The following is a 20658-nucleotide window of genomic DNA, read 5'->3' on the forward strand; positions in this document are numbered from 1 at the left end:
TCACTTTAGCGTTTTACTGCATGTTTAATGCAGAAAACAGGAAAACTTTGAAAACCTGCCAAAAACAAATGGACCCAAATCAAAATAAGTGTGAAATCAGATGTGTGAAATCTGGAGTCTGAGTGTTTAACTGTCCCAGATGTTGATCGATGACTCAAAGAGCCTTAAAGGCAAAGAAGCATGAACCAAGTCAGTTACTGCAGATATCAAGCATCAAATTTATTTATTTGGCACATTAAAAAGATTTTTTGACTAAACTGCATCACATCCATAATTATAAAATGGGTCGTCACACTGAGCTTCTGTTTGGGGTTTCATTGTGTTTAGAGGGAGTTCTTCATTTCTACTGTCGCCTCATGCTTCCTCAGGACAGATCAACACAAGTTAACGACTCAAATCAACTGGACAAACTTCCTGAGACAGAAAAAAGTTTTACCAGTTAAATGATCAACAGATTCTCTGTCAATAAGTTTGATCTAAATGTGACTAAATGATTACGTTCAATTGCTATAAACTGAGTTGATTTTGTATATTTGCACTTAATTGAATTGTTTTGAATCAATTTAAAAATAAAACCTCTAATGACCTTCACACAGATATAAACTGGTCAGAGTTTCTCACATGGATAGAAACATTTCCATCAGCCTTAGTAGACATTTGCTGTTAGATCTGCAGTGTGTGTTTATGAACGCCTGTGTGTGTTTGTGCGTGTGTGTGTGTGTGTGTGTGTGTGTGTGTGTGTGTGTGTGTGTGTGTGTGTGTGTGTGTGTGTGTGTGTGTGTGCAGTAATCCTTCAGCATGTTATTTTAGCCTTCAGGCTGCCTCTGTTCCAGCTCTGCAGGCCTACGTTGAGGTGGTCCATGTTGAAGGTCAGAGGTCACAGCAGCCTCAGACATGCAGTGATGTGTTGTTGCTGTTATTTGCAGCAGGGAACTGATGACAGCAGCTCCAGAACAAACAACATCAGAACAACTGAACATTCTGGTTTTAAACCACGAGATGAATTTACTCCATCGCTCTCTGTGCTGCTTTGAACTCAAGTTTCACTTCTCATTATTGTCCTCCGATTACTCAATTATTGTCAGAAATCTTTTATTTCATCTGTGGATGAGAACATTTATAGACTTCATGATTTGCTGAGATTACTTTGCAGTTATTCACTGATTATTGCATAACCACAACTCTAAGAATGAAACGTCCTAATCTGTTACCAAATCTGAAAACTATACTTCTGAGAAAAAGATGCTGCTTGACTTGTGCAGATTCCAAAGTGACATAAACACCTGATATTATTGACACATAAATATGGAGTCTGAGATCTCTCACTTCATCAGTAAATAAAACTAAACCCCTCTAAGTCACATGCCATTCCTCGGCTCCCTTCTTTTGTAACACATTCATATTTGCACCTGTTTGACTCTGATTTATTGCTCTTGATTGATGCATATAATTCACCAGCTGTCAGTCAGAACATGAACAGTTACAGTAATATAAATTCACTGGCAATGACTGCACATGCATGACATGTTCCAGCTGCTGTACCTGTTTATTCTGTGATGTCACGACTTTAATTTGGTATTTTTATTCAGTAGCTGTTGAGTTCAGATAACTTGAAGATGAGAAATTGTGTCCAAAGATCACTGTGTGTCTGAGCTGCTTGTATTTTACACCAGATCGGTTTAATCCGCTTTAATCGAACGGCAGTTCATTTGTCTTGAAAGTCCGATTTGTTTGGGGACGTGTGAATGTGTAATCAAACTCTGATGTGGACCAATTCAGCAAAAACATCAAATCTTACCCAGAAGTTTTGGTCCAACTTGGAGAGAAAATATGTTAGCACACTTGAAATAAAACAAAATTAACTTATGACTTTTCTTCAGGATGTAGGACCTCATTTTAAGTCAATAATTCCTTAATATTGATGAATTATTGACTTATTCTATTGGCAGATTATTTTCCATGTTATAGGTGAAATAATTTGCCAAAGGAACAATAACCTTTTCATCAGTATTAAGGAATTATTGACTTAAAACAATCCACTACATCCTGCTGAAAAGTTACTTAGAAAACAGTTTTGTCTCATTTCCACTACTCAAATATTTGCACTAGACCAAAATGACTTGGTAAGATTTTGTGTTTTTACAGTGAAAAAGTGAACTGGTCCATCTGAAAACCCAGGTCTCTGTTCGGTTAAAGTGAACTGGTCCATCTGAAAACCCAGGTCTCTGTTTGGTTAAAGTGAACTGGTCCATCTGAAAACCCAGGTCTCTGTTCGGTTAAAGTGAACTGGTCCATCTGAAAACCCAGGTCTCTGTTCGGTTAAAGTGAACTCTGGTACACCAAGCAGATCGGAGATCACTGCAAAAGCAGGAAGCAAACTACGGCGCAATGCATTCTGGGTAAATGCAATCAAAAGAAACACGGGAGTCTAATGCTAGCAGGAAAAATGACTCATGGTCTTTTTGCAAAATCCTACAACGGCTAAAATTTGATGCTACTAAAACACACTAAGAGATTTTTAACAACGTGTCTGCATGAGCTCACAGATGAATGCTGCACCCCTACACCCCTCCACCCCGTTTTGGTTCTGCAACTCCAGCTGCATAATCTGAAGTCTCGGATGGCTCCCGATCTCTGCAGATCATCTTGTATGATATGAAGGGACAAGTGGTTCTTAATGGAGTGTTTGTGGTTGTGTGATTCTGGTGAAATCTGATCTAAAAAGTGACCTTATCTCTCTGTCATCCTCAGTTGTGCAACCTGCTGGGTTTCCCAGTTTTCCGTCTGCTTTAAGTTTATCAGTCAGACAGTGGCTTTCGCAAAACGAAGACATTTTGATGCAGACATTGTGAAACTTCTTGACCAAACTGACTCGGCAGGAAAAGTCGAGTTGAGTTGTCGCTCCTAAATCCAGAACTATTTTCCTTCATAAACAACATGTTCAGAAAACTCTTGTCAGGCTGTTTAGTTTCACTGTTAGAATAACGGTTAAACATGAAGGGTTTTCCTGACTGATGCCAGGCAAATGAACCAATGCACCGTTTAGAAACTTCTGGCAGTTTGATAAAGGATACCAAGCAAATTCATACTCTGTGGCCTCTGGTCATTTAAGAAGTCTCAGTTGGAATAAAGCTTGACATTTAAATTCAGTATATCAGTCAGCCTTCAAAGTAAGTGTGTAAAAGATTGCTTTTTTTTGTTGTTGTCTTTCTTTATCTTGCTTGATTCCCAAGTAAGCAAATTTTATAAATGGTCATAATATCATAATACCAATTTTATTACTTGAGAAGAAAATAAAAGTATTCCTGTGCATTGGGATAAATAAGACAGTTATAACTCTATTTTCAAGAGATTACAATGATTGAAATGAAAAATAGGATAATGCAAAAGGAAAAAATAATAATCATGAGAAATACAAAGATATAAAAAGACACAAACTAAAACCATAAATAACTAGAATGTGAGTCTATTTTTAAAGAGTTGATTTCAGTATGTAAGATGTCTAATCTTACATTAGATTAGACTGAGAGCTCCAAACAGTTCCTACAATTTCCTTCTAAATTGGGTGCAACTGATTTAATGGATTGTTTTTTAAATGCTAATGTGTTTAGTAACCAGAATCAGGCAGCAGCTTCCTGTTGGAGTGAAACTGTTTCATCCTGCAGCATTAATAACTCAGATGCTGTGTGGTGAAACATCAAAGCTTTCATTTGTTCTGCATCATAAAATGTTTGAGGTTTGAATTTTCCTGCTGATTTAGTGGTTTGTTTCTGTTGGGAGGATCAGACTCAGCAGGAGAAAAATAAATATTATTTCCACACATAACAAGACATTTTTCCTGTTTTAAGTAGAAAAGTGTAACTGACATGTTTTTGCATTTATAATAAACTGTTATTGACCTAAAACACACTGAAACATGACTTTTAAGTTAATTCAAGTCTACTAAAATATTTGCACTAGACATAAATACTTGGTAAGATTTTGTGGGGGGTTTTCAATGTGACTTTCTGGATTTGCTTTGTTTACAAAATGACTCAAAAGCAGATTTTAGTTTTCTTCAAATCAAGAACTAATTGGATTTCCTTCCACAAGATAAAAAGTATCTGCAACAACTGGGGTGAAAAGAAATTATTTTTAAATTTATTATAAATTCAACTTAAAAATGTACAGCCAGTTTATGATCTGAAAAATGACTGATTTATTCATGTTTCAGACTTTCACAGTCTGAAACATGAATAAATAGTAGCATTGCTTTACTAAAGCAAATCCTTTCATGATCTAAAATCCAACCCTGCTGGGGATTTATCTAGTCTAAAAATACCTCAGTGTGACTTTTATTTTTAAATGCATGAACATGACAGCAGATTGTGTTGTTTCTTTCTTCAAAATGAGTAAATTGGAAATCTGGAGAATAAATTAAACCTGAGAGCTGATCATCTTATCAGTGCTGAGTTTATGTTTAAGAAAGTTTTTATTGCTGGATTTTTATTGGTCAAAGGAAAAACTGAAAGATTTCCAGAAAACCTGGAAGACTGTTGATCTGGAATCTGGGCTGGATTTGCAGCTTTATGCTGTAAATCCAGCTGGTTAGTTAATCCTCTGTGTTCTGGGTGATAAATGTTTCCTGTCGTGTTTTTCAGGCGGCCTCTGCTCTCTGACCATCGACAAAGCTCTGCCGGAGGACGAAGGCCAGTACAAGTGCAGGGCTGAGAACTCGGCCGGCAGAGCGGAGTGTTCCTGTATGGTTCTAGTCGACGGTAAGAACCTCATCGCCTCTCACACCTTTAGTCATAAATAAGACCTGAGGCTTAAAATAGATCAACTCTAGTTTGAGTGGTTTAAAGGGAATCGTTCAGAGACACAACAAAGCCCCTTAGACTACGTTCACGCAGCAGGTAAATGACCCAAATTCACTTTTTCACTGCATGATTCTGATCTTTTCACCCTAAAAAACTCCGATCTGTGTCAGATCCACATGTGGGATTAAACTGGATTTGTATCCAGTTGTTTTCAAAGCATCAGAACGGTGACGTCTACATTTTATCTGGCTTTTATGTCGTCGATGCGAGACATGAGTCAACATTTTGCACCAGAAAAAGCCAGATGGTGTAAGTCAGGATGCAAATAAAATCATAATTATTAACTTTTAGAAAGAAGTCTGACAGTGAAGAGCATCACATCACAATCCCACCACTTTTGGTTCCTGATGTCCAAACAGATTCTCTACAGAAGTTCAGTTGCTGTGTTTTATTTTTCACAGCTTCCTTTGTGTTCTTACCATCTTGTGATAATACTCTCGGCTGTTGTTGCTGAATAAACTTTAACATTGATCCATAACCTGTGATATCCACTAATACTCCCATAAACTGAGTTACTGTGTGACATCAACATTCTTCTTCTGCGCATGCTGGTCACTTTGGGGTCGTAAACTGTTCACACAGAAGTCTGATTATGGTCAGGTTTAATTAAGTAGCATGAAAAAAACATTTTATTTGAGCAAAAAATCAGAATTACACATCCAGACCTGCTGTGTGAGTTTAGCCTTAGAGTTTCATTCAGTTTACACTCTTTCCTGTGGGAGTCATTTTGTTCTTCACAACCTATAGGATGAGCAGAGGGAGTAACATAAAGATTTAGTGAAGGGCCATTAAGAAGTTGCGTTTTGTCAAGCATCCACTTACAATCTAAAGCGAGGTTGATTTGCAATAGTCAGAATTTTTGCTAAAACTAATACATTAATTTAAACATCTGCGTGTGTCAGGAGCTGCAGGTCTGATCTTAGAACAGCTGCAGGTTTGGGCAGAGATCAGTTCAGGAACCTCTGGTCTCCTCCCTGCTCCTCCTGATTCCTCCGCCTGTTTGCAGCTTCCTGTAATTAGAACAAATGAACACAAACAAACAGCATTTATCAAAGATCTCTAACAGTTACTGCTGACTGGAAATCGGCTGCTTCTTCAGTACATGAAGAGTTGGACATCAGCACTTTGGTTTGCTGGAGGTTCTCACTAAGAAGTAAAGAAAAAACAGCTGGATGCTCTTCTTCTCTGATTTTTCTTTTTTTTTCTGTGAAGATGTAACAGAATCATCAGAATATTTACCAGTTGACAAATCAGCTCAGGATGGATCGTATTCTGCTAAAATGGAAAAAACATAATTTTGCAATTGCAGTGTTTCCATTAAAGAAGAAATGCAGTCAAAACCACACATGTTGCAGTAATTAATGCCACTAAAGATAAACGTGTGATGAGATGAGTTTCTCTACATCTTGCTGTGACATTATTAGTCCTTTAATCCTGGAGATGTTCTTCAAGTGACAGAAGGCTGACTTTCTAACTGTCTTTATGTGGCTCTGAAGGCTCAGGTCTGAGTCCATCAACTCTGCTTCAGTTGATTTGAATCTTTCGGTTTTGCTCCATCAGAATCGACTCTCACTTCTTAAACTAACTGTTGATTTTAGGTTCTGCAGCTGCTGTTGCCTCATTCTGAGAGATTTCCAACCAAAACTCCTAGAATGTAAACTGTGACCCTGAGTGAAGCTGTTTGTTCTTATAGTCTCCTCTGTGTGTGTGTGTGTGTGTGTGTGTGCATGTGTGTGTGTGTGTGTATGTGTGTGTGTGTGTGTGTGTGTGTGTGTGTGTCCTCCTGCAGATCCACCAGAAAACTCTCCGACAGACAAGAAGTCTAAGAAGGCAGCTCCGACCTCAGAGAGTGAGTTTCCAAAATATGCAGCTGCACCAGCCTCTTTCCTTTTGTCCCAATAAGGAGCTACAGACTGGGATTACTGGTTCCCACACACACGCATGCACGCACACAGACACACACACACAGCGGGAGGTTTCTATTTTAAAGCGACTCTGTGTATCGTTGGAAACATCAGTTCGTAAATCACTGTCAGATTATTGTTCAGAGCTCTATCACAGTAAACGGTGGACGTCCTCTGAATATTGGAACATCTCTCTGCTGATCTACACTGCAAAAAACACCAAATCCTACCAAGTAATTTAGTCCAATTTCTAGGGGAAACATACTTGAAATAGGACAAAACTAACTTACAGGTGTTTCAGCAAGACAGCGAAACAAACCAAAAAGTACTAGTTCTGCTTATAACAAGAGTTTTTTCCCATTAAAGTTAAATAATCTGCCAGTGAAACTGGAACTTTTTATCAATGTTAAGAAATTATTGACTTAAAAGAAGCTCTTATATGTCACTGAAAAATTACTTGTTTAAGTTAGTTTTGCCTTATCACAACTGTATGAATATATTTGCACCATAGTCTTGGTCAAACAATACTTGGTAAGATTTTCTGTTTTTGTAGTGTAGGTGAAGAGTCAGAGGCTTTAAAGGTAAAGGAGAAATACATTAGTACTGTTCTTTCTCCTCACAGGCTCTGCATCCAACATTTCTCTAATGCTACAACACATGACATTTTCATTAGTTAAACTAATTTATTGGCAAGCTAAGGTCAGCTAGCTTATAATTAGCCACATAGCAACAATAACTTTTAAGAGTTAATGAGAAAATTCTCTAAGAAATTTAAAATTTTGATTTCAATAATGTCACACCAAACATTGACAAATACAGGTGGTGTCAGATTTATCGTTTTTTTATTTTTTATTTTGACTAAAAAAATAAAAAAATGGATCTCGCCTCATGACAATTCAAAACACTCCAGAGATGCTCCTGTAGCTTCCCAGTTCTTATTGGTCCTTTTCATCCTCTGGATGTCCAAACTGTTGCCTGTGTTTTCTAATCGGTTGGTTTACTGATGTGACCCAGTGAGAAGTGAACATGTGTCCATGGTGAAAATCTTTCTGTTACTTAAACTATTAGCTTTAATTTGTCCTGTTTAAAGCTGCATGGAGTCGGTTTCTCCATCACACAGCATCAGCTAAACATGTGTTGCACAAGCGTTTTATGACTGCAGACGCCGTTTTCTGTTTTCTGTCTGCAGCCTGAGTGGAAAATCTGCTCTTATCTTTATGATCCGACTCTAAATCCTTCTGCTTGATGTGCATCTGAGCACGTGTGCATTCCTCAGTGTCCGATTCTCCGCTGCAGCTGGAACGAATAACCAGATGATAAAACGCAACATCATCCTCTTTAGTTCCACAGAACAGCAGCTGACGCATAAAACCTGACGCTGTGGTCTTATTGCATTAAATCCTGAGTCGGTTAACAGAGTTTTTCTCATCAAAGCGACGTCCAGAAATCAACACTCTGCAGGATCTGATCCGATGATACGGTCCGTTTGGGAAACACGGAGAGAGAGAAACTGAAACTGAACCCGGAGAAGATGAAATTACTGCAGATTCTTAAAACATTAAGTCAGAAGAACAGAGGTTTTAATGCTGTGATGGAGCATTAAATCCTAAATACAAATAATAAAATTACACGAATAAAGTAAAAATAATACAAGAGGTTTTGTTGCTTTTTCTCTATTCTCATAATATTTCAACTTTATTCTTTTATGACTTTATTCACTGTTAACTATTCTCAAAAAATATTTTTTTTTCTCTTATTCTCAGTATTAGGACTTTCTTATATAATTACAACTTTATCCTCATTATTTCAGCTTTATTTTTCTATAACTTTATACATGTAACACTAAGACATTCTTGTCTTAATTTTTTTTCTTCATATGGCTCTAATACTCCGTCGTAGGAATTATACTTGTGTATAAAGTTGCATAAAGTTCAATTTGTTTACAAGTTTTTCATCAAATAGTTGATGGCATCATGGACCAGTGGCTGCCAGCTCATTCCAGTCTGTTTATATCACTCCTGCTCTATTTGATTAATTTTAAATTGACCTGATTCCCCATAAAACTGATGTTATTTACAGAATTTCCAGCTTTAGATGGTGGGAACCAGTTTTGGTCTGAAATGCAAGCCTGGTGTTCCCATCTGAGGAATCCCTGATTTGGTCTCAGCAGGTCAGCGGATGGAACCGTCATTATGTAAACTAACGACAACGCCCCTGCTGTTATTTCAGCTGCGCTCTAATGTGGAGAGAAACGTTAAAAATGACAGATTGTATAAAACTGCATCTTTGTCACCAGGAATCTCTTCCTACCTGCTGCAAAATCCTGCAAATTTGGAACAAAAAACTTTAAGTTCGTCATTTGCAACATGAGCTTTAATTGAAGGAGATTAATTCATACCAGAAATCAATGCAAGACCTTCATAAATGTATAGGACTGTAAAAAATATAACACTATTTTTGTTTGTGCTTTTATTTCCATGTTTAAGATAATCAAAGTACTTTAATGTCATAAAAGACAACCTGCAGTTTTTGCATGAGAAATTAATTTATTGGTAAAATAAAAAAAAACCTTCCATTTGGGTTTTCTTCTGCTTCTAAAAATACCCCAAGCACTTAAAAAAATAACACCCCGCCAATAAGTAAATATTTAATGTTGTCTGGAAAATGAGCCATTTCAAAAACCTCAGAGATGTAATGTCACTGCACTGTTACCTAGCAACCCCAGAAGTCTATCCTGTTACCTAGCAACCCAAGCTGAGCTCCAGCACATTTTGTCAGCTGGTTTTACTGCTGTGCGCTGTACAATGGCTGCTAGAAAAGACAAGAATTTTGTTGTTGACACACCATCCAAAAACCACTTGTTGCATTGTTGTTGGTTGTGCAGGAGGCTCTACTAATGCTTTTCAAAGATAAGATGTACTGGTGTATATTGCTCATCTGTTTGCAGCCATTTACACTTGTGAGTTTAAAGGGACAGAGGCCCTAAAACATCAGAAAAGGAGTTCAAACCAGGCAGAACTGAGCAGACTAGAACCTCATTATCTAAGTATGATTTTGTGCAGAGAAATGTTAATGAACATGTTTTCCATTTATGCTAATCTGTCCAAAGAAACATAATAGGCCACCATTAACCACCTGCATTTATTCTTAGTTTTTAAATTGAATCTGGCTCCTGAAATTGTTGCATCAGTTCCATAATGAGTGTTAAGTTTCTCCCTGCAGTGTTTGTAAAATGACTGATTGTGTTACATTCTTCAGAGCTGAACTCTTCTTCTGCAGTCCTTTTATGGCAGTGATATGGCTGTTTACAACGCCCTGTTGAAATTGTTTGCTCTCAGTAAATACAAATACAACAGTTTGAACAATTTAGAGACATTAAACCATCACTTTTCATAAATCGTTATTCCTGCAACTGCATGAACATCTGGAAAAAACTGAGTTATGTGAAAGTTCATTTATGAACTGAATGAGGATAAGTGAAATATTTTCAGAGTATTTTTATCCTGGACACCTCCCTGAAGGTCTGAGCTTGTCGGATCTGCAGAGACTCTCATTCCTCTGCAGAGTTTTCCCCTCAGAGGAAGGATGGCGGTGTCGGGGTTGGAGGGGGAGAAGATGGAGGCTGGGAGCTCCTCTCCCTCGTTTCCATTTAAGGCCTGCTCTCTCTGCCTCTGCTTCACTCGCACGTCGTTTTACTTCGCAGCACAGATGAAAAGCCTGAAAGTGAAGCAGCTTTCCTTTTAAGAAGCTCATCTTCTTGAACCTGCTGGTTCCAAGTTTGGGTCTAAATACTTAGCAGACTGGAAATAAGTGATTTCTCAGGCAGAAACTCCCATTTCCTGTTGTTTTTAAATGAGTGCATCTCTGCAGCTTGAGCTTCACACAGCAGAAAGTTATGTTTGTTGTTGGAGGCTGTTTCTGTTTGAGGTTGTAGCAGAAAGTATTGATAATATATTGATCTTGTTGATCTTTTTATATATATTGTTTCTGACAAAGAACGTTTTTGTGTGAACCTTTAAACCTGTTGCTGCTGCTATAGTTGAATTTCGCTCTGCAGAGCAATCAGACTTGTATCTATTAAAATATTTATAAATAATTGAATTTTCATTCAATCAATTATTCCCATATTGTATATTTTTTCCACATTGATGTAATTTGGCAGAATACGGCTAAAATTTGTTTTGATTTGATAAATATTTAAGCACACAGCTATTAGTTTAAAGGTTTTGTTTATGTGAGGGCCACATAAAAAGTTATGGCGGGCCAGGTTTGGCCCCCGGGCCTTTAGTTTGACACATTCATTGTAGTTGTTTGACACTTTGAAAGCACTTAATCAACTGTGGATGCAATTAACTTGATGAAAAGTTCCTCTGGGCTTCAGTCTCACTGTAAATCACTGTCCTTTAAAAGTCTAAAAACAATGCATCATTTATTTAAGCAACTTTAGATGTTCAGTAAAGAAAACTAAGATTATTAATGAGAAGAAAAAAGCCTGAAGTGGGTTTCTGTGACGTTGAACTGAAGCCCAGATTTCTGACTGAAGGCTTTAAGATTTTCACCGGATCAACCAGGTGGTCTTTAATTGCTGAGAAGAAATGTTTGGTTCTGTTTGCTCTGCAAAGGAGATATTTAGATTTTTAGAAAACCATAGCTCAGTTTTTGACTTGTTAGTCATCCTGTGTGCAGCAGGGGGCGGTGTTCTCACATTTACATCAGTTTGGCTCATTAAAAAGCATTATGTGTCATATTTAGTTTTTATTTATGAGTAGAAATGCACTCAGTGATAACTCTGCTTTAGTTATGTTAAATTTAACAGTGACATAATCTGCAACTGTATTAAGATGTTTCCACTAGAAATTAGACCAAAATACTTCGTAAGATTTGGTGTTTTGCAGTGTGCATCAATCTGGGACTCATCTGTTTTTTCTTACAGTTCATTTTCTCTGACTAAAGACTTGGAGAAATAAATCCTGCTTCTGAAGCACTTTAAGGTTTTTTTATGCTAAAACATCAACACCACCATCTGGGCTATAAGGAGTTAGTTTTCTCTGATTTATTCTCTTCCCTGTTTCATCCTTTGTTCCTTCAGGCAGTAAATAAAGTTTTGTTAACCATATTAAGGTGTTTGCTGAGCTTCTGTCACACGTCGGGTTTTATTAACATTGAAATGCCAGCAGGGTTTGTAAAACGGTTGAGTTAGTGAGTGTGTGTGAAGTGGAAAAAGTCTTGTGCTTCTATTTTAAAAGCAGATGTTCTCCTGATTGTGGAGTTTATGGGAACCTGAAGTGACTGGGATCTTCTCTGAAATGATAAATCAGAAACAATATGGAGAAAGAAGGCAGGCCTTCACCTCCAGCATCATAAGATGATGCCTCTTTTTCATCTGGAGAATAAATAACAAACTCCATGAGCTACTTCCTGCTCAGGAGGAACTATTAATAGGTTGTCCTTATATGGTCGTCAGACGCTCCTCTGCCGTCTCACATTCTTGTTCTGCTGCTTTTCTCTGATGGAGTCGGACTTTCTGTTCCAAGACCGTCACTCCTGCACACATGAAGAAACTCTCACACGAAGAGCAACTCAAACTTTAATTTATGATGCAAGTTGTAAAAAATTAGATGAGAAAAAAAGACAGAAAACTTGAATAAACTACCAAACTGAAACAGATCAGAGTTGTTAAAATGAAGGAGCAGATTTTGAATGTTAACAGGGTTAACTGATGGGTGTAACTTTGTCTTCTGCTCCTTCATTTTCATATTTATGAATCTGTTTTTAGCCTTTAAACTGAAGTTAAATCGATTTTGTATTTTCTGCACAAGCAGTTTGTCAGAAATTTCAATGCTCCATAATCCTCCTGTAACGGCATAATTTAAGTAATTAAAACTAGCAAGCTCACTATAAAAACTAATTAAAACTAACTGAATTAAACAAAAAGTCACAACCACATCTGACTGCTGTGTTTGTGTTTCCTTCAGGTGAAGCCAGAATAAAAAAGCCAACTCCAAAGACTCCTCCCAAACAAGGTGAAACACACCAGCTGATGACCAGAACCACATTTGGATCTGAGCTAAATGTTACCTGCTGGTTTCCTGTTTTCTAATTATTATTTGTGTTTTTGTGCAGCTTTGCCTCCTCAGATCCTCCAGTTCCCAGAAGACATGAAGATCCTGGCAGGAGAAAAGGTGGAGATCCTCTGCAAATACTCCGGCGCTCCACCCATCACCTGCACCTGGCTGAAGTTTAGGAAAGCAGTGAGTCTCTCATTCACACACACTGGTTGTCTGGTTCAGCCTGAAACCTTCTGACCGGGAGTGTTTGTATCTGTGTGGGTCAGATCCAGGAGGGATCCTCGGACGTCTCCATAGAGACCACAGACAGCAGCAGTAAGCTGACCATCAGCAGCGGGCAGCAGGAGCACTGCGGCTGCTACACCGTGGAGCTGAGGAACAGCTACGGCCTCCGACAGGCCGCACTCAACCTCACCATCGTTGGTAAAGAAACCAGCTAATTCTAAACACCTGCTGAACTCCAGCATGTTTGGTCAGCTGGTTTTACTGCAATATGTGCTGTACAATGGCTGCTGGAAAAGACTAGTGTTTTGTTGTTGACTTACCATCCAGAAACCACTTGCTGGTTGTGCAGGAGGCTCCACTTCTGCATTTCAAAGATGTGCGGTTGTACAGTTGCCCATCTGTTTGCAGTTGTTTTCATGTGTGAGTGGAAACATTAAGTTGGAGGCTGTGGCCAAGAGCAGTTTATTTGGATTTAAAGTGATAAGAGCCTCTAAAACAGATAAAAATCTCATTAGCCAAGAATGAGTTTGTGCAAAAAATGTAATGAATAACTTTATAGGTTACTTTTAAAACAAGCTTCTTTATCCTGTCGTGTTCATTAGTTTTGTCTCAAGTGCACTAAAATATTTCCACTAGAGACTAGACAAAAAAATTCTTGCTAAGGTTTTGTGTTTTTGCAGTGATAATATTCATAATTGTAAATCCTCCTCAGACAAACCCGACCCCCCAGCAAAGGTCCCTGCGACCTCTGACATCCGGCGCTCCAGCCTGACCCTGTCGTGGTACGGGCCGACCTACGACGGCGGCAGCGCCGTGCAGACCTACCACCTGGAGATCTGGGACTCCGTGGACCAGCAGTGGAAGCAGCTGGTGTCCTGCAACAGCACCTCCTACAACATCCAGGTGGGCTCTCCTCTCCTAACCCAACACTGGAGCCGCTCAGGTCAGAGGTTAAGCAGAGTGTCTGTGCTTCCAGAACCTTCTTCCAGAACGACAGTACAAGTTTCGAATTCGAGCTCAGAACATTTACGGCATCGGAGAGCCGAGCGCCGAGTCTGAAGCCGTAACGATGGGACTGGTGGACGACGGTGAGAAAGTCAAACTAAACTTTCTGTAGATGTTCTGACAGGAATCCATGGAACAAGGATTCTGATTGATGAAGGTCCAGGTTCTGTTTATCACTGTAAACAATAATGTATGAGTAACTTTTCAGTAAGATATAGGAGCTAATAATTCCATAATATTAATGAAAATGTACAAAGTTCACAGGCAGATTATTTCACTTGTAACTTGGGAAAAATGTCTTGTTAAAGTGAAATAATCTGCTGGTGCTACTAGTATTTTTATTATCAATATTAAGAAATTATTGTCCTAAAACAAAATCCTATATTTTGCTGAAAAGTTACCTTTGAGTTAGTTTTCTCTTTAGTGAACTAAAACATTTGCATTAGAAAGATTTTGTGTTTTTGCAGTGGGGCATAATAATGCAAAAACATTTTTAGAAATTAATACATTTTAATGTTTTCATTAACATACAAAACACTTAAACTGGACGACATTTTAAATATCCAACATCAACAAACAAAACGGAAACGACAAAATGAACTATTAATTCAAAAAGGAGCTAATGAGGCCAAAGCAGACTGAAGACTTTTGTTTTCCAGTTTTTGGTAGAAAGAGAGGAAAAACAATAATCAGATGGAAATTATTGAGCTCATCTTAATTGATCCTGTGATTAACTGATTTTCCCAACCCTAATCTGAATCCATCTGCTACTAAACCAGAACCATGTCTGACTAACTGGGCTTTAGCGGGTCAGCTGAATTACGGAGGCTGAACTAAAACGACTAACTGGACTAACCCGGCTGCTGTTTTAATTCCTCTAACAGATAACCAGGATGATGCTGAGGCAGAGGAGGAGGATGAAGGTATGAGCCTCCGTCTGCACATAAACAAACTAACTGCAATGTTTATCAGCCATGAGAACCGCAGCAACAAGCTTCCTGTTTGTGTTTAGACTTAGAAAAAGAGCCAGAGTACCGAGACGTGACCATCAAAACCGATGTGAAGGTGAAGGAGTTTTACGACGTGGAGGAGCGGCTGGGAACGTAAGGCTCCGCCCACCGTCTCCTAGCAACCACGACTCAGTGGACGCAGCGTAAAGTGTGTCGTTTCTGCCTCAGGGGGAAGTTCGGTCAGGTCTTCAAGCTGGTGGAGAAATCCACCAAGAAGGTTTGGGCTGGGAAGTTTATCAAGGCGTATTCGGCCAAAGACAAGGAGAACGTCCGGCAGGAAATCGGCATCATGAACTCCCTGCATCACCCCAAACTGGTCCAGTGTGTCGACGCCTTCGAGGGAAAGTCCGACATCGTCATGGTGCTGGAGATGTAGGTGCTACCTCTGCTGGGTTTTACTTTGCTTCTACCTCACAGACCAGGGGGAGACTTTTTATTTTTAAACCAGGCAAAATTACTCCAGACAAATTAAAATATCACATCAGAAAATCCTGGCTAGAATGTATTCAGTATCCAGCAACCGGATCAGCTTTCACTGCAAAAACATAAAATCTTACCAAGTATTTTTGGTCTAGTTTCTGATGTAAAACAAAATTAAACAAACTTATAAGTAACTTTTCTGCAATATTTTGAAGCTTGTTTTAAGTCAATAATTTTTAGTATAGACTTAAAAATGACAAGTTCCACTAGTGGATTATTTCACTTATAAGAAGACATTCTTCCCATGTTACAGTGAACAAATCTGCCAGTGGAGAAGAACTTTTTTAATCAAAATAAGGAATGATTGACTTAAAACAAACTGATACCTTGTTGAAAAGTTACTTGTAAGTTAATGTCATTTCAAGTGGATTAGATTAGTTGAAGTAGAAACTAGATAAAAAATACAAGATTTAGTTTTTGCAGCGTTTTGTATTTACTTGTGATGCACCCAGACCTTCTTTTAATTTAGTTTTGTTTTATTTTTTAATTAAATCTTGTTTTTATTGCTCAGAACTGACAAAAAGAAACATACGTTAGTTTCAGTCGATCCCCTTAAAAATGTCCAAAGTTGGATTCCTTTCCTTTCTTTTTATGAGGCAAACCTACAAAAATAATTTTTACATTTTGGATCTGCAATAATTTACAGATCCCTTCCCATCAAAAAATCAGACTACTTTACTGGTTTAATTAAAGTTTTTCAGCTGGTTTATTATTGAGTAGGTGAAAAAAATCAAAACATTTTGTTTTTCATTTTTGTCCCATATGTCAACCTGCAGCAGAATATCACAGATCTGATCTCAGCTGTTTTTTCTCCAAGTACAAAATGTTTTTTCAGTGAAAAACACTGGAAAACAATTTCCTCCTCAGCTATGAGAGGAATTCAGGAGCAAACATTTCCTGTCTGCTAATTTTAGAGCCACAGTTCGACCTCATCTCACCCTAAAACGTATCATTTCTTCTTTAGTCATTCCTGCTTTCCAGCTGAACTTTCAGCTGATTTCCATTCAGAAGAAATTCTCATGTCGAAGAGGAACAAGTCAACATCTAGCTTTCAATTTTAACTCTGATAAATAAACATCAGAACGGAAGCAACAAATAAGTGCTGACACGATGAAAACCGGGAACACAAACAGGAAGAGACGTGTTTATAGTCGGATTATCTGACTGCAGCATTTCAGTCTGCAGCTTCGCTATGGAAACAGCAGCAAACGTCATGACGACGGGACAAACAAACAAGTTTCACCAGAGAATCAAACTTAGTTTTTTATTTTGAGAAAATCCTCCATATGTTCATGAGGGTCATTAGTGAAAGAATTATAATACTGAGAATTTATTTATAAGAACCAATGAAATAATACTAGCTGTAAGTGGAATAAGACATACTGGCTTAAAATATGGGAAACATATCTTGTTAGACTGGCAGATTATTTCACTTAAAGATGTGGAGTAACTAAGTGGGATCAGTTTGAGTTGTTAGCGTCTCCTCTGTCTGCAGGATCTCTGGCGGCGAACTGTTTGAGCGGATCATCGACGAGGACTTTGAGCTGACGGAGAGGGAGGTGATTAAATACATGCTGCAGATCATCGACGGCGTCAACTTCATCCACAAACAGGGCATCGTCCACCTCGACCTCAAACCGGAGAACATCATGTGTGTCAACAAAACCGGCAGCCAGATCAAACTCATCGACTTCGGCCTCGCCCGTCGGCTCGGTAACCAGACTCAGATTAATAAAACCAGCTGCGTTTCCATTACAAATGTCACAAAACATAATTTCACAGTTTCTAAAAAGAAACGCAATTAAAGTCATATGTAAATAAGTTTGTTTGAGCAATAAATCATTTAAAAACATACATGGAGGCGCTATCATCCTCCAGCTACTTCCTGTTGTCTTCATCTTTTCTGCCTGTAGTAACATCCAGTTATCACATGACTCGTATGATGTAAAAATAAGTGTTATCATTGTAGTTTTGTGCAGAGTATACTAATATAGAAACAGCCATAAATTCACCTCAGCGCAAAAACTTTTTATCAAAATATGTTTGTTTTTTTTGTTGTTGTTTTTCCAATATTGACAGGTTTCCATTAAGCAAATTTATTTTTGCCAAACGTTTTGTATGTTTCTGACTAAAACCAGATCCCCTTCAGACTGCAGAGGGATTGGACTCTTTGAACACGATCAGATTTATGTTTTATTCATCTGTTATATTTTATTTTTGTGACACCATTTTAAATCATAAATTCGTACTGGGATTTTTGCTGTACAATATGTCAACAGATTCTAGTCTTTTCAAAATAAATGAATAAAATTGGTGCAGGAATACAGCATTTATTAAAATGTACTACAACTGCAACTAGTAATGTTGTGAAAAGTAGTAGAAATATCATCAACCTGCACAAACTCATTTTTTCCAGCCCAACATGTTCAAAAGAAGCCCAATTATGCAGCAACACTGCAGTTAGGTGTTTTTGATGCTGTTCTTCCAGTGTTATAGCGCCACCAATTGGCCCAGCAGACCTTCTACACCATTTTTTCTTAATTATTTACATAAATATACCACGCATGTTTCCATGAAGACTTGAGAATGGATTTGGAATTGAAAAAAATGATGTGAACATCTCTGACGGAAACAGATGCAGCTGCTAACACGAATTGTTAACTAGTTTCTGTCAGTTCTTCCTGTTCCTTCTTCTTCTTCTACTAACTGTGATGATTTAACTTTTGTCTTTTGTCCTCCCGCAGCAAACGCTGGAACTCTGAAGGTTTTGTTTGGGACTCCAGAGTTTGTGGCTCCTGAAGTGATAAATTATGAAGCCATCAGTTACCCGACAGACATGTGGAGTATAGGAGTCATCTGTTACATCCTGTGAGGAGACGACACTCTGTTAACCCCGGCTCAGCTAGCTAAACGTTAGCTAAGGTTTTCTTTCTGTTTGTCCTCAGGCTGAGCGGTCTCTCTCCCTTCATGGGCGACAACGACAACGAGACTCTGGCCAATGTTACCTCGGCAACCTGGGACTTTGAGGACGAGGCCTTCGATGAAATCTCTGAAAACGCCAAAGACTTCATCACCAACCTGCTGAAAAAAGACATGAAGTAACCCTGAAGTTTCTACAGTGTAAAAGCTAAATATTTGCAGCCACTCTGAGTGTTTACAGTGAAGCGTGTGACTCCTCAGGGCTCGGCTGTCCTGCCCTCAGTGTTTTGAACACCCGTGGCTGAAACAGGACACCAACACCATGAAGACCACCAAGCTGTCCAAGGAGAGGATGAAGAAATACATCCTGAGGAGAAAGTGGCAGGTAAACAACAACAGTATGAGGATCAGTCATGTTTAACAGCAGGACTGGAAAACTCAGTTTCACTTCAGGTCATTTTCATCAACATCATGAATGTTTTCAAGGGCTGATTGTACCAGAATGTATCAGTAAAACTCATTAGCAAACTGTTAAAATATCAATAAACGGCTGTATCTGTATTCAATAAACAATAATATTCAACATCCTTTCGCAATCGATCAGTCCCTGCCCCGGATTTCACATTTATTTTTGTGATTGTTTCCAATCAAAATTACGGTTTTGTTGTGTTTATTTCTTACAAATTTAGCAATATTTGCACTTGTGTATGACAATAGGTCTGAGTTTTTGTTACTCGTATCAATCAGACGATAACCTGACATCAAGTAAGTAGAAGTAAGAAATACTGCCACCTGCAGGTGGGAATTAGCATCACTTCAGTCCAATGTTTTTACCATTTTTGCAGAAAATTGGCAATAAACTCAAAATTATGCGTTAGTGCAAAAAAATGCAGGGAGTCGTTGATTTTGTGTGAAGTTCCAGAATTACAAAATGGCGACAAACTGGAGGGACTGATTGATTTAATTTAGAAGTGTACAGATAAAAACTGATTAGATTTTATTGATTGATAAAATATTTGAGTCACAACTGTTACCTTGAAGGTTCTTTTTTGTGTCCCACATAAAAAGCTATGGCGGGCCGGGCTTTAAGTTTAACACATTTTCTGCAGAAATCGTCATCTTCATGTTCGAACGCGGATGTTTTTTCTTCTCTGACAGAAAACGGGTCACGCTGTTCGAGCGATTGGCAGACTCTCATCCATGGCCATGATGGCTGGAGTTAGTGCAAAGAAAGGCTCGCCCACTGAAGGTACCGAACCCAACTGGGTCGTTTTTCTACATCCAATTCTAATTACCAAACACTAGGACTCGTGTTCAGCTGACCATCTAATTTCAAAGGGTAAAAAGTATCTAAGGAATCCCTGTAAATTTCATCACGGTGAGAAATTTACTAAAAAAAAAAGTGTTTGTTCCACTTGCAGATTTTTCAACATATAACAAGACATTTTCTCATTTTATAAGTGAAAAACTCTGCCAGTAGAACTAGTGCTTTAAAAAAATCAATATCAAGGAATCATTTACTTAAAATAACCTCCTAAATCTTGCTTAAAAAGTTGCTTTTAAGTTAGTTTGGTCTGATTTCAAGTGTATTAGGATATTTCCACTAGAAACCAGACCAAAAATACTTGGTAGAATTTTGCTTTTGCAGTGTAAAATCTGAAGATCAGAAGCTCAAAATTCCTGAATGTTGGCAAAATTACAACAGACATAAAACAACAAACAGACATAAAACAAGACAAACTGCCTCTAAGCCACAGAATTGATCTTTTCGTTTTCAGAGGATAATCAGTTCCTGGAGTGTTTGGAGTACGAACAGAAGACGGAGAGTAAACCCACTTTCAGTTCAGTCATTAAAGACGTGGAGGTGGTGGAAGGCAGCGCCGCTCGCTTCGACTGCAAGATAGAAGGTACAGCCGATCAATACACACATTGATCAGCTGATGATCATACACCTGGCTGTGTTTTATTAAAGTTATTCAGTTCACTATTAAATATTCTTAGGCTTCAGTTTTACATTCACTGATATTTTCTAGATTTATATTCTTTAGGATGATTATTAAAGTGGAAACTGTGAAACATTGAAAAGAGACGAGATTCTATTAACAATTTGCAGTGAAGGGAACTTTTTGAAGCATATTGATTGATTTTATACAAATAAAAATGGACTTAAACTCTATAAACTTTCTGC

General features: G+C 38.2%; 1 protein-coding gene across 2 annotated transcripts in view; it reads left to right on the forward strand.

Annotated features, from left to right (window-relative positions):
• The window catches only part of mylka (myosin, light chain kinase a), a 53604-nt gene that overhangs the window by 30189 nt on the left and 2757 nt on the right, over positions 1–20658 (forward strand). Inside the window, exons 20-35 of one of the 2 annotated variants that reach the window (XM_088002971.1) lie at positions 4641–4757; positions 6649–6708; positions 12739–12786; positions 12887–13014; positions 13098–13254; positions 13769–13959; positions 14033–14144; positions 14946–14984; positions 15074–15164; positions 15240–15443; positions 17047–17264; positions 18296–18419; positions 18497–18649; positions 18732–18855; positions 19629–19719; positions 20249–20377. In XM_088002971.1, the coding sequence (XP_087859097.1) occupies positions 4641–4757; positions 6649–6708; positions 12739–12786; positions 12887–13014; positions 13098–13254; positions 13769–13959; positions 14033–14144; positions 14946–14984; positions 15074–15164; positions 15240–15443; positions 17047–17264; positions 18296–18419; positions 18497–18649; positions 18732–18855; positions 19629–19719; positions 20249–20377 (1986 nt within the window). The remainder of the gene's footprint in view (positions 1–4640; positions 4758–6648; positions 6709–12738; positions 12787–12886; positions 13015–13097; positions 13255–13768; positions 13960–14032; positions 14145–14945; positions 14985–15073; positions 15165–15239; positions 15444–17046; positions 17265–18295; positions 18420–18496; positions 18650–18731; positions 18856–19628; positions 19720–20248; positions 20378–20658) is intronic. The other variant, XM_088002974.1, reaches the window with a different exon arrangement.

Source organism: Poecilia mexicana, unplaced genomic scaffold (assembly GCF_051168715.1).
Source record: "Poecilia mexicana isolate PSO_F unplaced genomic scaffold, ASM5116871v1 scaffold_2, whole genome shotgun sequence".
Classification (NCBI taxonomy): Eukaryota; Metazoa; Chordata; class Actinopteri; order Cyprinodontiformes; family Poeciliidae; genus Poecilia; species Poecilia mexicana.